The sequence below is a fragment of the Aedes albopictus genome, chromosome 2, assembly GCF_035046485.1.
Source record: "Aedes albopictus strain Foshan chromosome 2, AalbF5, whole genome shotgun sequence".
NCBI lineage: Eukaryota > Metazoa > Arthropoda > Insecta > Diptera > Culicidae > Aedes > Aedes albopictus.
Window position 1 is genome coordinate 139,534,888 of NC_085137.1, and position 27,200 is coordinate 139,562,087.

Sequence of the window (27,200 nt, forward strand, 5' to 3'; positions counted from 1 at the left end):
AGTCGGCCATTTCCACAAACCGAAAGTTCTGCAAAAACTGATAATGATTTTATGGGAAAAAAAATACTGCACAAAAAACATTGAACAGTTCAATTTTTAGTTAGGGGAATGGAAACCATTTTCAGCAAAGTGTTTCCATTTTCATCCTATCGAAAGCAAAGCTAATAAGCGCTATTTGTTTTTTATTTTTGTATTTTATTAGGAGTGAGCATGCATGATGATTGGTGCTTAAATCGTCTGTTTTTGGAATAGGATGAACATGGGGGCATAGGCTGATGAAGGGTGCTCATACCCTATAACACTTTTTGTTACTGTCCGTCAAATCCGAACTCTTGTATCAACGTTGGGTAAGAGTTCAAATCTAGTGTTAGCAAACTGTTATCAAATATTTAAATACTTTTGTAATAAAAACACTTAAAAGCTATTTAAATGTTGTATTGGATTGAGAATATGCTCTACAGTTGAAACTCTATTTTACCCAAAACAGAATGAAATTTATAATATGTACCGAAACTTAGCTAGTTTTTTTTTTTTTTTGTAAAATTCAGGGCACATTTTTACAACTATGTAAATTAAATCGTTCCTGGACACTCGAAAAAAATAATTTTAGTTGAGCTAGAAAATTTCAACACGTATTCTTGCCCCACAGCGTAGCAGTGTTTACTGACTCGAAGTTACCACTCGAAAATTGCAATGTAAGACTTAAAAATCTCTAAACTCGTGGTTTACGATCTTTACCCTATTCTATCCAAGTTGGTACAAACTTACAGGGGATGGCCAAAATGTTTGGGATAGGCAACTTTTTTTCTCCCACAAAAAAAATCAACATGCTATAACTTTTCATTGAGTGCATAAAAAAATCTCAAATTTTGACTGTTTATCAACCTGTAATATGTACATCATTGGTACAAATTTGGGCTTGATTGAATAGTTTTTCACGAAGTTAGAACCGTTCGGGTAAAACACTATTTTTTGGGCAACTCTTTTTTGAGCTGTCATATCTCGGAAACCAGTGAACCGAATTGAATGAATTTTTTATCGTTTATCAACAATATATTGATACTTAATTCAGCGTTATAAAATGTAATATTTTTTCACGGCGAATTAAATTATACCGGGTTGAAATTTTTACCCATATAGAGGAAAACAAGTCAAATTTACAATACCACACAAAAATTACTAAATGTGTTCTTCCTTTATGCTAAATTGGCTCTAATATATCTGATTAAAGATAACTTGAGAAAAGAAGTGGAAAATCTTTGGACATCAACAATAAAATTTATTGACATTGACGTGAAAAAATTACATATTTTCGGGAAAAATCCAAAAAGTGTCTATCCATGATAACTTTTTTCAACGTTCAAAAAGTATCTATGTTTTAATAGTTTGTGAAGCATTTGTATATTGTTAGTGTACGTTCAAAATTTCTTTCAATTCGGTTCACTGGTTTCCGAGATATGACAGCTCAAAAATGAGTTGACTAAAAAATAGTGTTTTACCCGAACGGTTCTAACTTTGCGAAAGATTGATCAATCGAGCCCAAATTTGTACCAATGATGCACATATAATAGGTTGACAAACAGTCAAAATTTGAGATTTTTTGATGCACTCTATGAAAAGTTATAGCATGTTGAACTTTTTTGTGAGAGAAAAAAAAGTTGCCTATCCCAAACATTTTGGCCATCCCCTGTATGTCGCATTAGGTAGATTGTCGCAGAAAATTCAGGTTGCAACATTGTCATTATTGTTGCACGATGGTTGAATTTTGTATCAGTGGCCAATCAGTGGTACACTGAGCCTCAATTTCAGATCTATAGCTTGCTTGAATCTGAAGAAAACCTTTAGAATAAAATAAAATAGCGTGAAGATGTGTTGGCATTAGTTTACCACTAGACATAGCCTCAGTAGCAGACGGGAAGCGATCGAGCACACACGCTTTTGTGCTTGGCTCTGTTCGTTCGATAAATTTGGTTAGTGGTCAAGGTCATTCGTACGAAAGCTCGTACAATAAACGGATGTGAACAAAGGATGGATCGAGTTCAGAAGAAGAACACAATTGGATTTGAATTCGGAAAGAATGGAGTTATGCCGTCGATAAAGGATGCCATAGTTTTTGTGGCCAAGGACTTGAAAATCAAAGAGACAGATGTACATACGGTGTATCGCGATCCGACGGAAAACAGTTTTTACGTAAAGTTCATTGATGAAGAAGTGCTCAAGGAGGTGACCAAACGTTTGCGTGCAACAGAAACTTTCAAATATGGTGACGGTACAACTGCTCAGGTTCACGTGGTTCCTGCTGACGGCTTCTTCCGTTATGTAAGGATCTTTAACATCCCGCCGGAGGTCGGTGATACGGAAATCGCAAATGTAATGGCAAAGTTCGGTTCGGTGCGGCAGATGGTGCGTGAGAAACTGCCAGTAGATCTTGGTTTCGATGCATACAGTGGAACACGTGGCGTACATATGGAGGTTAGGTCTGAAATCCCGGCAGCTTTGTACATCGCCCAAGTAACCACAAGCATTATAGCATAACATTAATTCAATCGTATTATAGTTTAGCTAATGCAAGAAAACTTTTATTTTGCATCTGTCAAGTAATGAAGCGTTAAATCTACATTATGAAAGCATTGAAGCATTACGAGTTTTTGACAGTTCTGTATAGTTCTATAGGGCCGTTGTTTAATGCTTTATTGCATTACCATGTTTAAAGCTTTATAGCAATCAATAATGCAAGCATTTATTACTTTATATATGCCTTTACTAAAGCTTCCATCGTTGTAAACAGAAAAATACCTCTCAGTTCGGAAAAAACTGTAAAAAAATTAAAACAGAACCAATCAAAACAAAAAACAAACCAAAATTTTCATGGATTGCTGCGTAGCACTTACATTATCATGCCCAGATGTTGCTGTTTGAAAATTTATATTATGAATGGTTTTTTTGGGTTTCTGGTTGGGACATAAAACAATCAGATGCTGAGGAAATTAAAATTATGTGGGGTATTGGTTTCCTTATTTAACATAACGCCCCGATTTCATAAATGGAAGGATTAAAGCGCTGTTTGTATTGATTCTTATTTATTGTATTTTTTGGTAGAAGTCAGCACATATGAAAACAAAAAGAAACAGAATCAACACAGACAAATTTATATTGGAGAGTAAGATAACAGATGGCATTCAGACCCCAGCACATTTTTTTAGAGTTGCTGAAAACACAACTCAATAAGGCACGAGCTAAGTATACGTTACCTTATGTTGCACATTTTTCCAGGTGCATATACATGGTATCTTAGCACACAGCGTTAGCGCGTCCGAGTTTCATCGTGATCCAGTTTCAGCAGTCTATGTTCAATTCCCGAAATACAATAAAAAACATCAAAGTGAGAGTATCGGAACAGGTATGAGAAGACAAAAATAGATAGAAAAATGAAAAACATACATTTTTTCTTTTTTGACATGATGCATTAAGTAAGCATTCCATACGATTTGATTGCATTAGCTATATGCTACAAACTTTTTATATGCTTTAGCAATCACCACAGTAAAGCTTGCTTTAAATCAACAATAGTAGCGCCACTTTCGACTTTAAACCTACTTTAATAGTGCCTATACGACAAAACAACTTTATATCGCATGTCATATAATACACTATAAAGCGAAATTAATGCTCTATATGCAGCGTCATGGTTACTTGGGCGGGCACTTCAAGTGTCGCATTTTTTACGAAGGACTACGGAATAGGTGTTTTGTTTGTAAGGAGGAAGGGCACGTTAAGGCTGAGTGTCCAAAGCGTTTCTCGGTTCAAGATAGAATTGGGAGGCAGCAAAAGGAAAGTGTTGCTACAAACGGTTCATCGTTTGCGGATGTTATTAAGGGTATTACGCCGGAGCCCGTGAATTCGGACCCGGCAGATCAACAGGTAAACCAGTCAGATGAAATTCCGGCCTTGGAAAAACAAATGGAATTAGATGAGTCTCCTGGCTGTTCGACGAGCATCGCTGAGAGAATGAAAGAGTTGGACGTATCGCCACTTCGAACAATCGAAGTTGCAAGTGACGAATTCAGAACACAAACACGACACGGTAGGAGCATGCAGAAGAGGCGAGGTAACGATAATGATAAGGAGCCACCAGCTCATGCTTCTGGTAACAATACATTGAATCAAACCAGGAAGAAGAGTAGGTCTGCATCAGCGAAGGGTAATCGGAGCTCAAACTCAAAATAGTCATGTTCTACAGTGCAAAGGTTGCAAGTATTAATCTTAATGCGATTCAGACAAGGGTGAAGCTTTCTTTGTTCAAGGATTTCGTTGTTAACAGTAGCGCGGATATAATATTCTGTCAGGAGGTAGCCTTTCGATTTTTTTTTATTTATTCACACGTAGCGATTGTCAACATCGGGAATAGTCAAGGAACCGCTCTTTTAATACGGAGAGGATTGGACTACAGTGATGTGATCTGTGACCCTAGTGGAAGGTTAATTTCAGTTAAAATCAATAGCATAAATTACATCAACGTATACGGTCACGCAGGGCATCAATATAAGAAGGAGAGAGATTTGCTATTTTCGGAAGATATTGCTATTCATTTCAATAAGGTCGGTGTTCACCATCATATCGTTGGAGGTGACTTCAATTGTATTTTAGACGCAATTGGTACCAAGGGTTTGTCCAAAAACTACTGTCAAAGTTTGAAAACACTAGTAACAAATTTAGATTTAAAAGATGTTGAAAAAACAGTCAAAGGGCAATCTGCTCAGTTTTCCTTCTTCAGGGGAACATCTGCTTCGCGAATCGATAGATTTTACAGTTCTTCAAGTCATCTCAAATCAGTACTTTCCTTTGAAACAACAAGCGTACCTTTCTCAGATCATAGAGCAATTTCGATAAAGATTCAAGTCAGTAAGGATGATTTAGGCCATCACTATGGCAAGGGTTATTGGAAAATCAACACAGCTTTCATAAATGATGATTTTATTGAAAATGAGTTCTGCTTCGAATATGAATCATTACAACAGAGATTAGCTTATCAAAACAATTTCTACTATTGGTGGACAGGCCACTTTAAAACAAAAGTTAAGCAGTTTTACAAGAAAAAAAAGTATAGAATTCAAACGGAATTTATCTGAAAGGAAATCTGTACTGTATAGAACATTGATTGAACTTTCGAATTTGCAGAATATGGATCAAGACGTTAGCATGGCAATGAACTTCACTAAAGCTTTAATATTCAAAATTGAGAATGAAAAACTGAAATGTATGGAGGAAAAAATTTCTGCGAATGGTATTCTAAATGAGGAAAAAATCAACATTTATCAAATTATAGCTCACCATAGAATTTCAAAAAGCAGAACGTTTGTAGAGTTACGCGAAGAAAATACTGTAATTAGTGGTACTGATATATTGAAACGATATATTTTTGAACATTTCTCAAACAACTTTTCTAAACGAAACATTACTGCAGACCATTGTGATACACTCGCCTATGTTACCAAGAAGCTAGACGACCAGGATTCTGTAAATCTGATACGCGATATTGACGAAGATGAATTGAAACAAGTAGTGTTCAGCTGGACGAAGAAAAAAACACCAGGCCCGGATGGTATTAATTATGAGTTCTACGCGAAACATTTCGATTTGCTAAAAAATGACATGTTAAAGTTATTCAATGGATTACTGCATGGCAATGTTATTCCTCCTTCTGAATTCTGGTGAAGGATACATAACATTAATACCAAAATCGGGTTGTTCCAAAAACATCTCAGGCTTTCGACCTATTAGCCTTCTCAATTGCGATTACAAAATTTTTACAAAAATTATTGCTAGTCGTATTCAGCAGGTTTTAGGAAAAGTAGTTGATGAAGGACAAACAGCATGCATTCACAGCAAAAAAATATGAAAGTTAAACAGCACGTAAATTGAAGACCAACTGTAATTTGCGGCAGAAAAATGTAAATCAACAACATTTAACGTCAGCCGAGCAGCCCGCTGCTGGTCAGACGGCTTGTTTACAGATTTTAAAGCATATCCGCTTTAATTTTACATGCATCTGCTATAAATCATGCCAGCCACTCTCCGTCATCAGCTAAACGAACGGCTGCTCGCAGCTGTGGCGGTTTCCCCGTTATCTCTCTCAGTACTCTCTGCAGCAGCCGGAGCATGTTGCGAATGCGTGCATTATGGTAGAAGCAGTTTAACTTTGACTGTCTGTTATTCAACAAGCTGAGTTAGCCGAGAGAGCTCGGGCGTGCTACTCCACACCCCAAGGATCTGAGTTCAATTCGCGCTCGGAGCTCAAATTTTCTTTACATTTTCTAACAGATATCTGCAATGTAATTTTAAGAACGCACAAAAATTTCCATCATTTATGACGGGGTCCTTTTGTTACATTCGATCCGTCATAATTTTACAGGTTTCTTTCGATCTGTGTTGCCAGCAAATCCTGTATAGAAAACCTTGACCAGTTGAGAACGTTAATTGCGAAGGGAAATGTAACTAAAAGGTTCAAATTGGCTATTTTTAGTTTAGATATGGAAAAGGCTTTTGACAATGTTGACCATAGTAGATTGTGGCAAATTTTGGAGACATGCAACTTCCCACCCCGTTTGATTAATTGTTAAAAAAAATTGTACGGTAATGCCAACTCAAGTGTGTTGTTCAATGGTCACTTGACGAATAAATTCAAAATTGAAAAACCTGTTCGACAAGGCTGCCCTCTGTCAATGATCTTATTTGTCCTTTATTTAGTGCCCTTTATCAGACAATTTTACCAATCTATTACAGGTATTTTTATTGACGAAAAATTTATTAAAATTATCGCTTACGCAGATGATGTTACAATTATTATTCGATCCAATTTTGAATTTGACAATGTACTGAGAATTGCCGATAATTATGAAAAATCATTCGGAATTAGATTAAATCAATATAAATCAGCCTTTTTGAGAATCAACAATATTCGTTTAGGTCCGCAAAGGATAAAGGAAGAAAAACGATTAAAAATTTTGGGAGTTATTTTTACACAAAATTGGAAAGAGCAAACAGAAATCAATTACAATCGACTAATAAATAGCTGCAAATGTACCTTGGGATCTCTAGGGGTAAGAAATATGAACCTTGTACAGAAAACTTGGATTATAAATACGTACATTTTGAGTAAACTCTGGTACGTGGGACAGATTTTACCGCCTGACAAAAACCAGATAGAAAGAAGTGCATAAACTAGTTACTCGTTATTTTTGGGGTTCACATATATTCAAAGTGGATGCCAGACAATTGTTTTTAAAGCGTGAAAAGGGTGGTATGGCTTTGGTTAATGTGGAATTAAAATTGAAAGCCCTATTTGTCGAACAAATTTTATATGGTGCAAATAATACCATTAGAGAAAAAGATCATTTCTTCCTAAGTTGTCTTCACGTTCACAAACTGTTGCAGAACACAAGCGAATGGACCGGCTTTGCCATGCAGTATAAAACAATGGATTATTTAGAGATGAACCAGCCTAGGGCTGAAAATCTCTTTAATAAAGACAAAAAAAAATGGATTATTTGAATACCGTTTCCTTAATTTACGATTCCCTATTAGCTTGATAAGATCACGTTCCAAAAATTCAGATTAAATTTCCAAATTATGACTGGGTTACTGTTTGGGAGAACTATAGTAGTAACTATTTTAGTTCAGAGGCAAAGTCAATGCTATATATCGTTTTAAATGATATTTTCTCTAATAATGAAAAATTCTGTAAATATAAAATAAGAGGTCAATCAGATAACCGATGTGTTATATGCAACAAATTCGACACCAATTTCCATAGAATTAAAGATTGTAAATATTCCGGAAAAGTGTGGAAATGGGTTGAAGATTTGATAAGAAACAGAATACACATAAACATCAATAGTTGTACTGAAATAGTAGCAGCATACATCAGAGATAGTAGAGAAGACATGAAAGCTGCCTTATGGATAGTAGTAGAGGCAATTATGTATAATATGAAACACTACAAAAATCCCTCTTTGTTTGTGTTCCAGAACATGTTGAGGAACCAAAGGTGGAATCAAAGATTGTTTTTTTAAGAAAGTATTTGGAAAATATGCATTTGTATTCTGGGAATAAGTTTCTTTTTTTTAATTTTTGTACGCTTTGTAACGTTTTTGATTTGTAAATAAATGTAAAAAAACGTTACATTATTAACCATATTCCCTACCTTACACTGACATTTTTCCATAAACACTGTGTGTCACTTCTGCCCATCAATCTGCTGGCAATATCTCATATTCATTTACAGCCGACAAGCCGTCTCTCATTGCCAACAAATGACGACAGGTCGTAAACTAGTCCGTTCTACTCTGTTAGCTACAGCCATCGAGTAACGCACCATCATTCACCATTGTCCGCACAACTCACACTGCAGTTCTAGATTGAAACTCAATTGAAAATGAGAATTCCAATAGCTTCGCAGCTTCCCCAACTAACTACACACTGTGTACACACTCTAGGTTGGCTAAATATTAAGTGCGATATGATAACGCACGGCGCGGTACTCTCTCCCGTTATGGTTATGGTAGGTCGGGGTATCAACGAGTTAGTCTACAACGCTTAGGAAGTGTAGCGCAAATGACTGACGCCGAGTGTGAGGTGGCGAGAGTAGGTAGGTACCAGTTAGCCGGAGATCTAACGAAACATTGCATCTCGCGTGCATCTATCTAGTAAAGTCGACTGCACTCGCACTTCTAACGGCAAAACTCCTCAACTGGCAAACTAGTTTGCGCTGAACTGGTGTCGGTAGTTGATGCTGTGCTACAGTTTTTCATTCATGACAGAAACCCTGGTGTAATCGTTATCGCATTTCGGATGGAATTTCGAACATGTTTGATGGTGCTTTTTATCGGTGCTCTTGATGGGGGTAGGTAAGATGCGTTTGTGTGCATGTGTGTGTGTGGATGTACGTTCAATGCGTGGAGATAAGGATTTGAAAAATGCAAATCTTAATTAGGTGTTGACGCGCTGGGAGGTCGCATCGCCCCGTACAAAGCTGCAATTGAGTACAAGGGGACTGTGTTCTGTGCTGGTTCGATCGTGGAAACGACTTGGATACTAACAGCTGCCAGATGTGTAATGTGAGATTGATGGCCGTACGAGCAATCGAATTACCTCGTTTAATTTCAACGATAATTTCGTTTCAAGGAACAAAACCGCATCCTACATAACCGTCAGATTGGGAGCTACCTATTCGAAGGAAGGTTTCCTGGTTGGAGTAAAATCAACACATATCCATCCGAAATTCAATCCGGAGTCCTCCAGACGTGCCGTGGGGTTGTTGAAATTGTCGACTACCTTGAAGTACACGCTGACAATTGATTCCATTCCTCTGGTGAAGCCAGGCTACGGAATGGAAGAAGGGACCAAGTGCACAATCCCGAGCTTACTGCAGAGCTTTTCGGATATCAAGGCCAAGCTATGGTCCAGAGAACGATGTATTTCAAACTATCCGAAACCGTTTATCTTTACAGATGACGCTCTGTGCGCGAAAATCTCAACCGGAAACGTGTATCTGAACCAGAACGGCACTAGCAGAAATCACACGTGTAATGATGTGAGTAAACAAATCTGTTTCCAAGCTTGTTGCAGAGCAGTGGTTCTTAATCTTGTGGGTTGAATTAAAGTTACTGGGAATTGCCACGGAAATTTTAAAATAACTTTGTTTGCTGAAATAAGATTTGACGCAGTGCAGCCAAGGTATCAGCAACCCTGAGTATGGTGATTGGTTATTATTATTATTATTTTCTTTATTATCGAGATTTTCAGCCCTCGGCTGGTTCATCTCGCAATGGTGATTGGTTATGTTATTTATCGCATACATGATAACAAAAGGAACCATGCCGACACATACGCGATTAGTTCTGTCACACTACCCATGCCACACAAGAAAAGTGTACACGTAACGAAAGAACGAATGATACTCATTTTTGTTCCTTCATGTTGTACTGTTGATTAAAAATAATATAGAACAAGCTCACCAATAAGCATCCATCCTTGTGTTCACCGGAGGACTCTGAGGAGTGGGTAGAGTAGTTAGGACAAGTTGTGCACATGATATTCCTTTGCTGGTTAGGACAGTCACTGTATTGCCCTAGCCAAGATTAAAAGGTGATGAAAAAGTTATACATGAGCATGAGCATGAGCATAGATGACCGCACAATTCGTAGTTGCTACTCCGTGATTGACCAGAGCAATCGAAATTGCACAAGGAACCAATGAATAGGGCTTGGGACTAGCTTACTATTCTCAATGTGCACAGTTCAAGAGCTCTCAACTTCAATAAGGTCAACAACGGCGCCGGCCACGTCCTTACGGTCATCGAGGATGGAAGGGAATGTTAGTAAGACAAACGTTGTTATAAAGACCGCGACCCGCTGCATCTCCACGTTTGTCTCAGGAAGGATTTTTTTGTTAGTAGGGTAAGGTACATTGTCAGTCCGGGAGTCACCTATGGTTGGTGATATGATTTGACAATGGATCAATATACACAAACCGCCGTTAACAACCGACCACTTTTCGACGCAAGAACTAGGCAAAAAGAAAATTCTATCGCGCGTCTCCACTCCACTAGGGAGCAGAAACCTTTAGTCTATTCCACACAGAAATACACTGAACGCGACTCACTTGTCGGCGCCCGGATTTTTTCTCGACCGGCGAACCCGAACTAATATTTTTCACTCTTTTGTGTAAATGCAAAAAATGAAAGATAATATTTATTATCAACTAGAAGTGTATTGGAAACTAGCGCCGATGGGAAGCGAAAAATTCGGAATCGACTCGAACCACGGGGCGCCCACCGCACACTCGTCCCGTCGTCGGAGCCCCGCAGAGAGGAAAGAAAAAAAAATCGCAAAAATCTAGCAAAGCCAGTGCACGAAGCTTTGCTGCTGCCGAACTACCGCACACTACTGACTGCTTGGCGTCCCGTCGTCGGAGCCCCGCAGAGAAGAAAAAAATCGCAAAAATCTAGCAAAGCCAGCGCGCGAAACTTTGCTGCTGCCGAACTACCGCACACTACTCGGTGATGAAAAAGTTATACAGAAAAGCAGGAATTCAGGTTGGCTTCCGACTCCGCAGAATCATTACCTTTTCTGTGGCGTGGTGGGTCAACGTATCCTGTCTAGAAAACTAAGTTGTCGTGGTTCAAGATTCCACCTAATCTACATGGATATCTTTGACCGCAAAATGTTTTGGGACCATTATTGTGGATGTTTCCCACTACAACCCAGTCCATTTTATTCCAATTGATTTTTTTTGTGTTTGGCTAGATACTGTGCGTTGCGTATCTCAACGAGAAACAAACAATTGAAATTGAATCAGTTATAGTGGAAAGTGCCAAAATAGGATCCTCTACCCAAATGATCCCACACCATATGTACATTTAAGTTTACCTCATATGTTCCATTAGAGTTTCAATGTGAATTCCTCTGCTAAGAGTTACACCAGAAATTCATCCGCGTGTTACACTTGGAGGATCTTCAGACATTATACCATCAACTCTTCCCAAAATTCGATTTGAAGTTCATCTAAAGCTTCTCTCACATTTGCCTCGCAATTCAATTAAAATAGAAATAGTTTATATATGTTAGATAGAATGATATAGAAATAAACTTTTTTTCTTATTATTCCTATCATGGTAAGCCTTTTAATAAAGCAATAAAGGCAATAAAAGGGACACGTAAAAATGTTATAATAATTTTATAATTAAAATATCATTTAATATACATAAGTAATAATATACATACAATAATTGAACCTGATAATATAATATAATTATCATCAAATCGATAGCATGAATCTGTAAAAAAAAAACCCTAGTACATATGTATTGTTTGTATAGATTATGTGTTACCGTATATTGGAAGTATATTATTAATTATTAATTAATGAACAAAGTGATCATTCACAATCAAATAGTATTTTCATCTTATTTACTCTGCAACCTCCAGTCGGGACTGCCTATACAGAATTTTTATGCAAATGGATTCGATAACTAAATAGATTTATTTTACTACCTAAATGGAGTTCAAGGTTGCAAAGAAATTTAAGGAGGGCGAGTGCCAAAGGGATTTGAAGGGATGGAGGTTGATTGAGAGGCGATTGAGAGAGGGGGCGTTACAATGCGTTTCAGGGAGCTTGGGGAGCTACACAAGTTTACAAATCAGCTTCACGGGGGTTTCAGACGCGTTTCAAGGCGTTTCAATGCGTTACAAGCCATTGCAATGTGTTTCAAGGCTTTTCGTGGGCTTTGTAGACTCTCAAGTGAATAACATGGGGGTTGCAGCTGGTTTTAAGGGGGTTCGAGAAGCATTTTATTGCATTACAAAACACGAAAATAATGCCATTTTTGACTCGATATTTTCCAATTAAAATTAGATTTTGTTTATGCGCTGGATTTCGTGAATCATTAACTTTTGCATCAACTCAACCATTTTTCATCATTTTTCAAAAAAAAAATCCCAGAAGACTCTAGAAAAATTCAAAAAAGAAGGAAGATTAATTCCGGAAGGGAAATTTTGGGAAAATCCCAGAGGGATCTCCAGGAGGTATCCGTAAAGAAACTCCTGAGGGAATCTTCGAAGAAGCTTCTGGAGCAATCCAGGAAAGACTCCAAGAAACTCCTTAAAAATCACAGAAGAAACTTTTGAAGAATTTCCAGAAGGAACTTCTTGACGAATCCGAGAAGGAACTTCTTGAGGATTCCCAGAATTAATTCCTGGATGAACACCAGGAAAAAAACTGTTGGAGTAATTTCAGTATGAATTCTTGGGGGTTCCTGGAAGGAACCTCTGGAGAAATATTAGAAAGAACTCTTGGATCAATCTCTGGAGGCACTCCTGGAAGAATTCCAAAAGGAGTTCCACAATGAATCTCAGAAAGAACTCTACGAGAAATCTGAGAAGAAACTTCCGTAGGAAAATCAGAAGGAATTTATGGAGGAATTCAGAAGCAACATCTGAAGGAATTCATGGAGGATAATCACTCTGCAGGCAAAGTCACTGTTATTTTTTACTTCCTGAAGTTCACCCAGTAGCCCATGGCTGTATACAATAAAAATAAATCTATATAAATAAAAATGGAATAGTGTTTGTATGTCACGAATAGGCTCGAGATCGTGGCAAACGGATACACTTAATTCTTTCGCTGTTGCATTCGTACAGGGCTCCGACGTGTTCGTGTGAAAAAAATAATTGAAAAAAGAGTCCGGAAAGACAATAAAACGGGAAAATAAGAAATCCCGGCTTGGGCGGCACTTTTCTATGGAGCTGGATGTCAAAAAAACACCTTATACCTATAGGCAGGCAGTACGACGTTTGCCGGGCAGCTAGGAAATAATAAATAAGGACTGTATCGGAAATTAGCTATAAACGTTCACAACTTCCTAAAAAATAATCCATTCGAAATAAACACAATTTTATTTTTGTACATACTATATAAATCTTTTAAATAAAGAATGGCAGATCTAATTTTCAAAAGAAATATGGTCTTTTATCTCAAAGATTGCACATATGTTTTTAAAATTTTGTGCACCTCCTAAAAATTTGAAATTGCGAAAACTTTGAGAAAAAAATCTTTTTTTCTCTCTTATTTTTGCGAAAATATATTCTTTTCCAGAATGCTCATGATATAGGAAAATTATTTTTATTAAGAACAATTTCCTCCGCAGTTTAGCGCAATTCTTGAACATGAAAAAAATGATGATGATTAACCTGGGCTTGTTAGGGGAATATCTGTAAATAAAAAGAAAATCGCGTTAAGTACTGTTCCTTTTGATTCCACTAAGAATTTGCATCCTTCGACAGATATGTATTTCGACCTCAACTGTAAGGTCGTCTTCAGTGTCTTGTACTTGACTCGACAAGACGAGTCAAGTACAAGACACTGAAGACGACCTTACAGTTGAGGTCGAAATACGTATCTGTCAAAGGATGCAAATTCTTAGTGGAATTCAAAGGAACAGTACTTAACGCGATTTTCTTTTTGAAAAAAATGGCCATTTTTTGAGGATCGCTTTCTATGCGTTTTCAAAGAACAATTACGCAAATAAAAAATACATTTAATTAGGCATGTATTTAAATTTATGAAAGAGATAGTTTTACCAGAGAACGGAATTATATAACCTCTAAAACTATTTAAAACAGAGCGTCAAAGTTCGACCAAAAAGTAGGTGTTTTTTGGGATAGACCATTTTCTAAATGTTAGAGGTTTTTTTCTATCCAAAATAAGAATTTTAAAAGTCGGTATTGAGTGATATGTTATGTGTACACAACTGTAATACCTAATCATTATTTTCCACAATTTTTCCTGCACATTTTTTTCCGCTACAAATTAACGTTAAAAAAATGGATTTTGTATAAATTGTTATTTTGTGTGGTGCACTCACAGAACCATATTTTCAATAATACTAAACATTTTCCAAATTTCTTCAAGCTGTCTTAAACTTAACTATATTGTGAAGATTTCATAGAAGAACCGGAATAAAAGGACCAATCGTGCTTCGAGATAGAGTATTTTGAACGTTTATAGTTAATTTCCGATACACTCCTTATAATAAACGGCTTTTTTTAAAGTGATGGAGACGCATGGTCATTCCATATGGCACAAAACTTGAAATTAAAAAAAAATAAAAAAAAAACAATGTACTTCAACATTTCTAATTTTTCTGTAAAAATAGTTAGACTTTCGTTGAAAAAATAAAAAAAATATAGTCGTTGTGGTACAACGTTGTGAAAATCATAAAAACTGCTATTTCGACCGTTATTTTTAGGTTAACTATTTCTTTTTGCGACATTTTTTCTAAAATCTAGAACTAATAATCTTTTCGTTCGACAAAAACAGATAGCAAATCGGTCGATTGGTTCAAAAGTTATGACGGTTTGAAAATTTAATAAATGAGGAATTTTCAAAATGGCGAAACTGTGAAATATTCATCGAAAAATATAATCGAAGCAAACAGGGGTCATGCTTGTGTCAAATTCCGAAGATATTCTTCAACTGTTGGAACAAAAATATCAAGAATGTGTTTCGGGAAGACTGAGGGCATATAAGCGATCCACGAGACCCATAAAAGTAAACATTCCTCGCTTTTGTCTAGGAGGTTTGTTTGAAATGCGAGGAACTTTTATAGTATTTTTCTTGCTGCTTTGACGAATGTTTATTTTCGAAGTGTATTCAACAGGCGGAGGCGGGGGTGGCAGGTCCTTGCTGCAATATGGATCCGAAGCTAAAGGAACCTGATTCTTCGGAGTTTTTAAATTTACCCCGCTTCCTTTTGCATATGGCCAACTTTTAAGGGAAGACTTAAAAAAAAACCTTTCGGCGCAATCCCGGGGAAGATGATGACTTCGTTTTTCCAGGTGCGTGTACCTTCCGAAAGAGTTCCACCCTCATCAATTTCGCTATCGTCCTGATCATCGGAAGACAGCTCTTGATAGGGATTTTCAACTGAGACAACTGATTCAGACATGGTAGCGGGCGAATTACAGTGCTAATTTCATCTAGTATGTGAAACAACATGGCTCTCTATTTTAGCCATTTTGTCTTATGATCATTGGGTGCGCAGTTTATTGATACCAACTTTATAGGTTTACATTATCACATGTTAAAAATCAAATACATTCATTTTTATTGTGTAGTGCTAGAATATAGACAATGAGTGTCACACTGTCATGACAAAAATCATATATATTTCACATTTAGCGTGTGATACCACAATGGGGCTTGTTGTCGCAAAAGCTAGTATTGTGACCAAACTGCTTGCATTTGGTACAACTAAATACCTTCGGTTTAAAAAGACGGACTGGGTAGAAAGCATTATCGATTACAACAAATTCCGGGAGGACGGATCCTGGGAAGGTCACCCGTAAAAACGCTGAAGGCGAGTACACCTTTTTATTTCCTTCCATGGAAGCCGTAGAGTAGTTATTTTAAACATGCTTGAAGTACTTAAATCCCTTTGGAGAAAACTAGAAGAAACCCCATTTGCTCCTGCGGATTTGAAGGAAGCAGAGCTTTTAAGTGCTCACTAAATCGATTCCATAGTATCAATACTCGGAGTGGATGCTAGAGATTCGTAATTAAACGAAAGATTGGTTTATCCGAAGATATTTTGAACTTGACCATATCAGAATTCCATTTAGGAGTACCTCTTGCGGTCCTCACAAACCGCAGAGGACAAGCTCCTTTTAAATCAATAGTTATGGTATATCACAATGGAGGGCGTTGCAGTAACAAAACCATCATAAAACTCTCTTGGAGTGCCAATGGGAGCGATTTATCCATAAAATGTAGTGGCAACCAAATGCGTACGGATGCGGAGCGGACCTGGTGTGATGGTTAGAACACTTGACTATCACGCCGAGGCCCTGGGATCGAATCCCACTCCCGAAATCTTGCAAAAATGTGAGTTCTTCCTTCGGAAGGGAAGTAAAGCGTGGGTCCCGAGATGAACTAGCCTAGGACTAAACATCTCGTTAATACAGATAAAAAAAACGTACGGGTTTCTCAGTCTATTGAGCAAGGATGCCTGAATACTAGGGTGCGGCTTATTTTTCAAAAAATGTTGAAATTTGGAATTCGTATGGTATTCTAGATTCAAATCACATAAAACAAGAAATTTCGAAATTTGAGCCAAATATATTTAGATTTGGAAGTGGCGCAATCGCCTCAAAGTTGATTTTTCGAGTAACAAAAAGATGATACGGGACGCTGTGTTATTTTTCCTATCATCCCTCTCTTTCTAACAATTTGCCCCGCAATTTTGAAGATGGTAATCTCGATTTCTATCACACAGAAGAGGCTGAACAACAATCGGCATATGCACTGCAAGTGAGCATACACAATGATTAGCTTTTGTTCCAAAACATGAAGTAGATTCTGAGATTACCATCTTAGTAGCAACAGAGCAATGGCGGGTATTTCCTCGATCGTCCCGTTCACCCTTAAGTGTCATAACTTTCTCAATTTTTATCGAATTTTCATCTTTTTTAACTTTACGGATGCTATCGTTTTTTTTTTTATTTTGATCTTTTTTATGAATTTGAAAGATTTTCGAATAAACTTGTAGAGCATTAAGTTTTCCCAAGATCATGTTAAATACGAGTTCTTTAAGATTTCTTTTATTTTTTCTTCTTGTAACATAAAAATGTGGGTCCGGTTTTTTTTTTCTTGCATTTTTTTATAAAAAAGGTGCTCTTTTGGATTAAATAATAAAATCACGAAATATTTCAAAATTCAGAAACCCATTTGTAGAACATATTCTGGGTACGAGTGTTATGGACCAAATTTTTGAATTGTAGACTGTTGCAGAAAACTCAGGATTAATCTACCGTCTTGGTTTTCCTGCACTACCTTGGCCTTGGGTTTGAATACATGCTTCATATTATTTATTATTATTACTTTATTATAGAGATTTTCAGCCCTAGGCTGGTTCATCTTTTACATGCTTCATAGTATTCCATACAAGATTTCTTGAGTCTTCCAATAAATTCACAATATTTGCAGTTCATAAGAGACCGACTTGAAACGTTGCCGCATATTGTGTTATGTTATGTTATGTTATAATATGAATCACTTTCGAATGCAGATTGAAACCCACTGCACCGCATCTATCGCGTACGTTGCACTTCACGATCGAATCTAACCTTTCAACCAACAGCAACAACAACACACCAACATCATGCTGGGCAGTCCGCTAGTATGCGAAGGCAAACTGGTTGCAATAGTGTCTCACATCGAATGGCAAACTCAAACTGCAACAGCAGGGCAATGCGGTAGCGCCATAGGCAGCATAAGTGGCGGTGGAATCGAGCCAACCGCATCGGCATCGGCTGCAGCAGGCTGGGGAAACAAATCCGGTCTTCCCGATGTTTTCTCGGATGTTGCCTTTGCCAATCAGTGGATCAGTTCGCATTTGTCGGTGAAAAGAAAGCGCAAACCAGTCGGCGGGAGGCGAAGGTCGTCGTCGAAGCTTAGACAGTCGCAGCGACGCAATAGGTCTGAACGGAGGAGGTGGTCGAGCGGAAGCGGTTTTGTTCTGGCATGGGTTCTAGTGCTGAACGGTTTGGCGACGCGATGACGTGAGTCAACCGTTATGATGATAATAAAGTTATGTTCTAGTCAAGAAATCTGTGGTTTGCCATTCGATATATCACATGTTCCATTTGCGGTTTCTTGGAAGCAATTGATTTAAAAGTTATAGCATTATTTGTAGATTTCACATAAAGTTTTATTTATTGTCTGTCATTTTACTTCCTCCTTATGGCGATACATTCCAACTGAGACAAAGCTTGCATCCAGGCTCTTTTCTTTTCCCCAGTAAATTATGGGAATGTTCAATTCCGTTACTCCTTTTTAAGCCTAGATATACTTTTACAGGGCCCATATAGCCTGAGTGGTAAACGCAAGGATATTCAGCAAGGCCATATAAAGACTGCCTGGGCTCGATTCTTAATCGGTCCTGGAACTTTTCGTGAAGGAAGTTTCCGTGACTTCCATGGGCATAAAGTAATTTCGTACCTTTCACACGATATAACTAATTATTGACGTAGTATTACTGAGATGGCACGGTAAAGGCTGGGTATGCTCCGCAATTCAGATCCCATTGTGATCCACTAGCCTCTGCCCAGTAACTCCTATCCCTACCTCCACGTGGTACCGGCTGGAAACTACGAGCAACCTTAGGCAAGATCGGGTAACCAACGCCGGTATGAACTTTGGTCGTAGGCTGAAAGGGGAGGGGGGGGGGAGATTGCTTCTGCAAACCTGAGCGTCTGTTCTCCAGAAGGAGCGGCTCACAACGAGAGCGAGCTCGATGAGGCCCCTCTAGAGGACTGATGGAGTACAGTGAAAGCAGCCATCAACGACGCAGCCGAGAGCATCATCGGGTACGTGGAACGGAATCGACGGAACGAGTGGTTCGACGAAGAGTGCAGAACGGTTTTGGAGGAGACGAACGCAGCGCGGACGATAATGCTGCAGCAAGGGACCCGACAGAACGTGGAACGTTACAAACAGAAGCGGAAACAGCAGACCCGCCTCTTTCGGGAGAAAAAGCGCCACCTGGAAGATGCGGAGTGCGAAGAAATGGAACTGCTGTGCCGTTCCTAAGAAACACGGTAGAGGCTCAACGCATCCCGCAACGGCCTCGTGCCGCGAGCCGAAATATACAGGGATAAGGACAGGGGCATCTTGACGGACGGACGTGAGGTGATCGAAAGGTGGAAGCAGCATTTCGATCAGCACCTGAACGGCGTGGAGAACGTAGGCAGGGGAGCCCACGGCAACGAAGGAAACGACGACGCCAGTGCAGCGGAGGACGGAAATGAACCAACTCCCACGCTAAGGGAAGTTAAGGATGCCATTCACTAGCTCAAAACCAACAAAGCAGCTGGTAAGGATGGTATCGCAGCTGAACTCATTAAGATGGGCCCAGAAAAGTTGGCCACCTGTCTGCATCGGCTGATAGTCAGGATCTGGGAAACCGAACAGCTACCGGAGGAGTGGAAGGAAGGGGTGATCTGCCCCATTCACAAGAAAGGCGACCATTTGGAATGTGAGAACTTCAGGGCGATCACTATTTTGAATGCTGCCTACAAAGTGCTATCCCAGATTATCTTCCGTCATCTGTCACCTAAAACGAATGAGTTCGTGGGAAGTTATCAAGTAGATCTATACCGTACGGCAAATCCTCCAGAAATGCCGTGAATACCAGGTCCCAACGCATCTCCTGTTCATCAACTTCAAAGCGGCAAAAGGAAGGGGTGATCTGCCCCAACCGAGTATTGTGGCGTACTAAGGACTGTTCAATTTATAAAACGGACAACTTTCCAGGGCTATAAAAAAAGACGCGTAGTTTAAATTTAACCACCGTTGTTTCGCTGTTCAGTACATAATCTTTCATTATAGTAATCATTTTTGAATCGAATAAAAATAGTTTTATTTTATAGAAAATCGGACATGTGTTAAATGAGGTGAAATTTTCGATTGCTGAAAATTGAAAATATATATAAAATTACTGTTCACATATGGTATATCGTTTTTAATAACAAAAAAGTATGTACCATGCTGCAGTAGCATGAGTAATAAACATTCTGGCAAAATTTAAACTCAATTGAAAAATTAAGTGTTGAGATATTAAAATCTCAAGTGAGATTCGATTTTTTGAATGAAATTCAATTGTAAAGTAAAAAGGGCATGCAAATATTAAATAATCAATATTTTTATGCATCCATTCGAAAGTGGGAATAATGTGGTTTCAAATGCAGAAAACTGCTTCTTAATAGCATTGCTGGTTTGATTACTGTGCGCCATTACAGACACAGTTATCAAAACAGTTTCGTTCTTTGAAGGTTCTTCCAAATAACAATGCCACCTAATGCAAATTTTGCATATCAATGATGTTGGAAATAAAAACTTTGCATCCGATTATTATTAAATAAGGTGTACAATAACATAGGACCAACTTTGTTAAAAATATATAATAACAAGATTCGCTAGAGTCGAAAATCTGCATCAATGGAGCAAAAAGTATGAAATTTTTGAATATGACCATCTTTATGGATTAAATTTTTGATGAAAAATGCAATTAAAAGTAAATTTTTCTTCTGTATCATTCAGAAAGCAATATTCTACTACTCTGGACAAATTTTTAGTCGAATCCGTGATGCTATTGCAACACAGGACTTCAATGAACATTTTTTAATAATTTCTGTGAAAACAAGGCAACTCACTAAATCAAGCTGGAGATTGCTTGGTGCATTATTACTGATCAACTATTGAGCTTTACCTTTAGTAGAATAGTATAAGCTTCCAATTCATTAAAAACTTCATGAAAATGTGCATGTTAAGTATGTGGAAAGTTATGTTGAATTTTGAGAAATGGGTTTTTATTGATGTTTTACGAAAACCGCTTCAGTTACACAATTAAGAACATTTTGCTTAATGTTATATTTTTCCTACATTTGAGAATAGCTATAGAAAGATATGCAAAAAAACTGATAATGATTTTATTGAAAAATTAAAAAGATATCGTACAAGCAAGTTGTCCGTTTTATAAATTGAACAGTCCTTATTGTTGATTATGTCTTGTCTTAAATGTGATGTTGGGCAATAAATGTATGTATGTAGCAACAACTGCGGAAGCACTCACAGAACACTTGCTGAAAAGTAGGCTGGCTTTGTCCAAGTGAGGACGTTATGCAAAGATAAGGAAGAAGAAAAGAGTCAAATTTGTTCTGAGGGTAACGTTGGTTTGTCTGTGGCCCTTAACTGTTATTGACATTCTACCGAATAGTAAAGTATTTAACGGTTTGTCCCTATATGTCAATAAAAAACGCTGAAATGTTAACAGAATATTGAAGCCTAATTGGTAAAATTCTGAGCGAGACGGAATAAATTTTTAGAAAGTTATAGAACTTTTAGTAAAACTCAATATGTACTTTATGAAACTTTTTAATTTCTTTTTCGTGTTACAGCTTATATCTTAAGCTTTCATATGCAGCTTCGTTTGAGGTTATATGATTATAATGCCATTACATATAACTATTTTACTTTTTGTCCCACCACTCTTTGACAGGTCGAGGGGGGGGGGGGGGGGGGGGGCGGTGGATAAAAATAATAAAGCATTTAATTTGAAAAATATTAGAAACTCATCGGATTTATTAAAGAATTTTGAGCAAGACCCGAAATTTTGAGCAATATTTTTTATCTGCCCCCTCAAAATGCAAAATCCAGCCAAAAACTTTGGAGGGGGGGAGACAAAAAGTCAAAATGAAATTTGTATCAGCCTAATTTAGAAATTTATCATATTTTGATCAATAAAAGTGCCAAGTGTGTTCAACTTCTTAAAACTCTCTTAATGTAATATATATATATATATACATGACCTACTAAACAACATACATATGCAGAGTAGGCCCTATGCATTGTTCGTTTAATTAATGCTCTTTTATTTGTGGAAAACGTTTGGCTTACTATGTACATATGTAATACATATTATGTATGTATGTATGTATATAGGTAACCACCATCCTTGCTTGTTTTACTTAACTTAACAGTAAAGATCAAATTTCATTACCACCTTGAATTCAACATACCGCTGTATGAAGGGCCAAAAGGGGGTGTGGTGGACCCGAAAGCAGAGACACTTACGCGAAACCCGCGGGTTAAAGAGAATCTCCTTCCAATAGGTGAATAATGAAATTCGCATTACTTGTCAACGTAGTGAATTCGCCTCCAAACGTCATCACCCCACCGCAAAATCGCTAGCGTAGAACGATCGACGCGCCACCATTTTTTGAATGTTGGAGAGCACAGGTACCCTTTTCGCGGTGTTGCTTCACCGTGAACAACACCGCGAAAAAGGTACCTACACCCACCACTATTTGAAAGATGGTGGCGCGTCGATCGTTGCAGTTTATCGTTTGACAGTCAATGAAGTTTGGCATACTATATATGCAAAATATGATAAATTCATAAACATCGTCAAATACATAAGCAGATTTTTAATATTTTGTAGTAAACAAATTAACCCTAACAAGATTGCGTCCCAAGTAACATTTTGAGTTTTGTTCGGCTCTATAAGAGATCTTCATGACCAATTTTCTAAAACTTGCCAAAAAACTGATTTATAAATCATAACCTCTTGATAACCTCTTTAAGAGCATCTTCCAGCTAAGTGGACCACTCTCGGAGAGATTTTGCAAACCGTATTAAGAGTACCAATAAAACTGTTTTAAAACCTAGTTGAAAAATTTTCCATTCTTGAAAAGAGGTTATGATGTTGTTGTTGTTTTTTTTTAACAAAAACTATGACAGCTCAAAATGCAGAGAAGCTTCTTCGATGGCACGTAAAGTTCAGGAGGATACATCATTCGTAAGTAGAAAGCGATCATTTCAAAGTAATATTTTAGTAGTTATTGTGTTGGTAAGCTTATGCGCATTAAATTTTACCGTGAATATTGGGGTTGCAGAAACATAAAATGAATGCGCTTCGAAAATGGTGAACATTATCATCTTGGAATGAAATAAATCAATTTGTTAATTTAGTAAAACTGTCTCGAATCACAAGAAAACTTAGCTGAGAGAGTTTATTTATGTGAGTATGTTATGGCGATGGCGGTAAACTATTAATTCATTGCATATTTGAGCAAAATAAACTATTTTCTATTCACGTCAGCTAATTCTTCAATATGGCGACGACCATAATTAGCAAATATAAAACAAAAGCAAGTTTACTTTTATGACCGCAATAAACCTAGCAGTGTCGTAGCTTATGCTTTTCCACCAACAGATGTCGTTACTAATCGAACGGATCGCCATCTGCTGAGAGTTTGAACAGTTTTGTTGTGGTAATAATGAAAGCCAGAAGGTTTACACATCGGAGAGTTTTGTTTACTCTTGAAATCTGGCTTTATGAATATCTTCAAGTATACAATAGACATTTCATCAATGGTTTTCATAAAAGTTGTCATAAAACTATGAGTTTTAATCATTGCTGTAATAAAACCCTAATGAAAATCAAACAAAACCAATCAGCTATGGAATTGTTACTTGGGGTATTAAATGTTCATGTGTTAAGTGTTCCCTCAAGAAATTTGAAAATATTTCATCCAATATTCTTTGAGATATAGAGTATTGAACTTTTGTTTAATAAACCACCAAGCTCTACTAAAGGTTCTATCACTTCCAGAAGACTTATTCAATCTCGCTTAAAATTTCACCAAAGGAGCTTTGATATATGGTTTGTAATTGTTCAAAATTTCAGCGTTAAAATGTTATGAACATTTTAATGAAAAATTATTTTGACGAAAAAAAATATTGTACAACACAGCAAAACAAAAATTAACTGTTGATCTGTGTCAAGAGCAAACTTATGTGTCTCTGACAGATTTCGGGTCGCTGAATCCGAATCAGGGCTCAGATTTTCTCCAGCACGTCACAATTTTGAGCTATACCTCAATTTATAGGGCAAAATATGCGATGTTGGACTTTTTTGATTGCAAGCCATTAAGCATGAAAATATGTTTTTTAAGCAATCAAAGGGTAAATTGGTTAATTAACATCTAAATTGAAGACTCATGCAAAATATATAATTTTACAAATTCGAATTTGATAGTTTTAAGCGATTTATGTTAGGTATGATATTTCCCATACAAGTCATTCTCCAAAAGTTGCATGCAAGTTTACTTGCTAACGTAAAACGCTTAAATCTATCAAATATGAGTTGGAAAAACGTTTTTTTTTGCATGAGTCGTTAATTTAGATGTTAATTGGCCAATTTACTCTTTGATTGCTTGAAAAACAAATTTCCATGCTTAATGGCTTGCAATCAAAAAAGCCCAACATCGCATATTCTGCCCTATAAATTAAGGTATAGCTCAAAATTGTGACGTGCTGGAGCAAATATGAGCCCGGATTCGGATTCAGCGGCCCAAAATCTGTCAGAGACACATAAGCTTGCCCTTGAGACAAAAAAAATATGTTGCGCTGTGCAATTGTTTGATGCGCTGTACATTAGTATGGGACACGCTTGTATGGAAAAAATGAATCCTCGCTCCAGTCGACTTTTTAGATCCCATTTAGGTCCCATATGAACTGTACAAAATTTCAGAGCAATAGGTGAAACTATAATTTAGCGCAAGCGGTTCAAAGTTTTCATAGGATTTACTATGGGAAAAGTTACAGTTTCAAACAAAAAATCCCAGAGGTCTCCCCTTGCCTCCTTAATTCAAATTGATCAATGCTTCTGGTAGAAAAATCATTTATGAAACTTTCCTTCGAAGACCGCAAAACGATTGGATGCTTGTGGAAAAAGTTATTGATTTATTACCGATTAGTGATCCAACGAACGGCTTTTTGTTTTGTTTTATCAGCAGCACTGCTGCTGCCGTTGTCACATGAGGTGGCGGGAGGCATCACCACCCCCAGAAACAGAAGCAACCAAGGCAGCAGCTACAGTGCTGCTAATAAAACAAAGCAAAAAGCCGTTCGTTGGATCACTAATCGGTAATAAATCAATAACTTTTTCCACAAGCATCCAATTGTTTTGCGGTCTTCGAAGGAAAGTTTCATAAATGATTTTTCTACAAGAAGCATTGATCGATTTGAATAAAGGAGGCAAGGGGAGACCTCTGGGATTTTTTATCTGAAAGTATAACTTTTCCCATAGTAAATCCTATGAAAACTTTGAACCGCTTGCGCTAAATTATAGTTTCACCGATTGCACTGAAATTTTGCACAGTTCATATGGGACCTAAATGGAATAAAAAAAAGTCGGCTGGAGCGAGAATTTGATGCTTGTCCCATACTGTACATATATCTAGCTGTAATCTCCATTGTATGTTTGCAAAAGCTACTTGCGTTCTGATTTGACTGATGAATACCATGTTCCAAAGTAATAAAAACCAATTTCCTACCGTTTCTATTGATGGAAATGTTCGTCCCAATTGCCATTCATAATTTCCATTCATGGCAAGCTCCACACATTCATAGAACCTGGCAGTTTTAGCCACAGATTGGATTGGATTCGATTCGATTGCTACTGTTGGCATAGTTCCAAGCTTTGCAAATCATCAGGAAGCAAAGATTGGCCGCGGAAATTTGTGAGAAAATTGGTGGTAGAAAGGTAAATCAAAAGTTATTGCTTTCCAGTGCAGATGAAAACTTTGTCGCCGGTATTGATTATGGTTATTGCTATTGGCAGCCGTCCTCGTTGTTGCAATACACTTTGGCGATGGAGTATTTCAAGTTAGATGTGAATCGCATTCGTAGGAGGATTGTTGTAGGTATATACAATAAATGGATAGAAAACACTAGTCCAAACAGAAAATATCTTTCAATACTGATTCGTTTGAAAAATTTAGTGGCTAAGAGCACAAGGATTAAGTAAGCAACGATGATTTAAAGTTCAACTGTGGTTGACAACGATATAAATATCATATCATTAAGTTTTACATGAGTATACTCCAGTGTAAACTGCTGTTTCATCCTCGTTTCTTTCTGCCTTACAATCGGTATTGGAAAGCACAAGACACATTAAGAATTTTATGACTCGTCACTATGCCAAGGCCCAAGGTCTTCACAACAACAAGCATAATGTTTAGTATAAGTGCGGTGTCTGGTCATGAGGACATCTTGCCTACCCCGTCGTCGTTTAATGGCGAATGACTCGTGTTGGCAATGGCATAACCCTCGTCCACAATCCACTAGTTATAGATATAGCACCCAGTTCCGAGCAGAATGGATGGAAGTCGGAAGTTTTGTTTGTTGTTACATGACTCCCGCCCGTTGTTGTTGTTGCTGCTGTTGTGTACTCACTTATAGTGCTACTGATATTACGACCAACACCGTTTTGTTGAGTGGTGGACGGAGTCCATCTGGTAGCAGGAACACGGCTGTATTGCTTCGTCGGTCAACCAAGAATTGACCGGGAACCGCAGGTGACAATTCGATGGAGGCCAGCAACTTTCGGGTTGAGTGGCCTCAAATATTTACACTTGGGTTTAAGGATTTCTGATGGCTGAGATGGCTTGATGACTCGGGGTGGCGCTTCCTTGACCGATTGGAGTTCAAGTTTCCGAAATAGAGAGCGTTTGGTTCTGATGATAGTCAACGCAATGGAAGTTGAGGGTCATTGTGCAGCTGAACTAACAGGATTTTCTTCAAACAAGGTGGCAACTTGTGAATCTTCTTATTACTAAACACGTGCCCGAAGTCTCACCGAAAAATAATCCACAAATATTTGCAAAAAGTCGTTTGCCTTTAGACCGCGCCTTCAAAATTGCCATCGTCATCGGCGTCATCTAAAATAAAGCTAAGTCTGGCGAAAATTTATCCTCCAAATCATCGACGTTCCCGACGTCATGCCAACGTCTTAGGCCTAGCATTGAGGTCATCGCCATCCGAGTCATCATTTTCTCGTTGTCTCAACAGGGGAAGACAAATATTTACCCGTTCCCTTCCTCGGCCCGAAAAAAAATCACAAAACCTTAATTTCGTTGCTTGAAGCTTGATGATGACGCCTAACTCTCCGAACTAGGGGATAATGTTTCTGAATGCACCAATGGATCATTTTCGACAAAGTCTCCATCAAAATAGTAAAAAAATCACAAGGTTTCATACATTTTTTTTTGATGTTTTAAATTCGAAACTTATGTATGATT

General features: G+C 37.7%; 2 protein-coding genes across 2 annotated transcripts in view; one reads left to right on the top strand and one right to left on the bottom strand.

Annotated features, from left to right (window-relative positions):
* Positions 1-27,200, bottom strand: part of LOC109410252 (cyclic nucleotide-gated cation channel subunit A) — a 321,275-nt gene that overhangs the window by 233,417 nt on the left and 60,658 nt on the right. The gene's annotated exons all lie outside the window — the stretch shown is intronic.
* Positions 8,658-18,150, top strand: LOC109410259 (ovochymase). The gene is made up of 4 exons (XM_019683795.3): positions 8,658-8,902; positions 8,993-9,116; positions 9,184-9,592; positions 17,696-18,150. The coding sequence occupies exons 1-4, from the start codon at positions 8,851-8,853 to the stop codon at positions 18,113-18,115; spliced, it is 1,005 nt and encodes a 334-aa protein (XP_019539340.2). The 5' UTR covers positions 8,658-8,850; the 3' UTR covers positions 18,116-18,150.

Bases quoted from the DNA above. Each gene is read 5' to 3' on its own strand.
- LOC109410259 (XM_019683795.3), top strand. From the start codon at position 8,851: ATGGAATTTCGAACATGTTTGATGGTGCTTTTTATCGGTGCTCTTGAT. The intron at 8,903-8,992 runs GTAGGTAAGATG...AATCTTAATTAG, and splicing joins TATCGGTGCTCTTGATGGGG to GTGTTGACGCGCTGGGAGGT. The intron at 9,593-17,695 runs GTGAGTAAACAA...TTCAACCAACAG, and splicing joins GAAATCACACGTGTAATGAT to CAACAACAACACACCAACAT.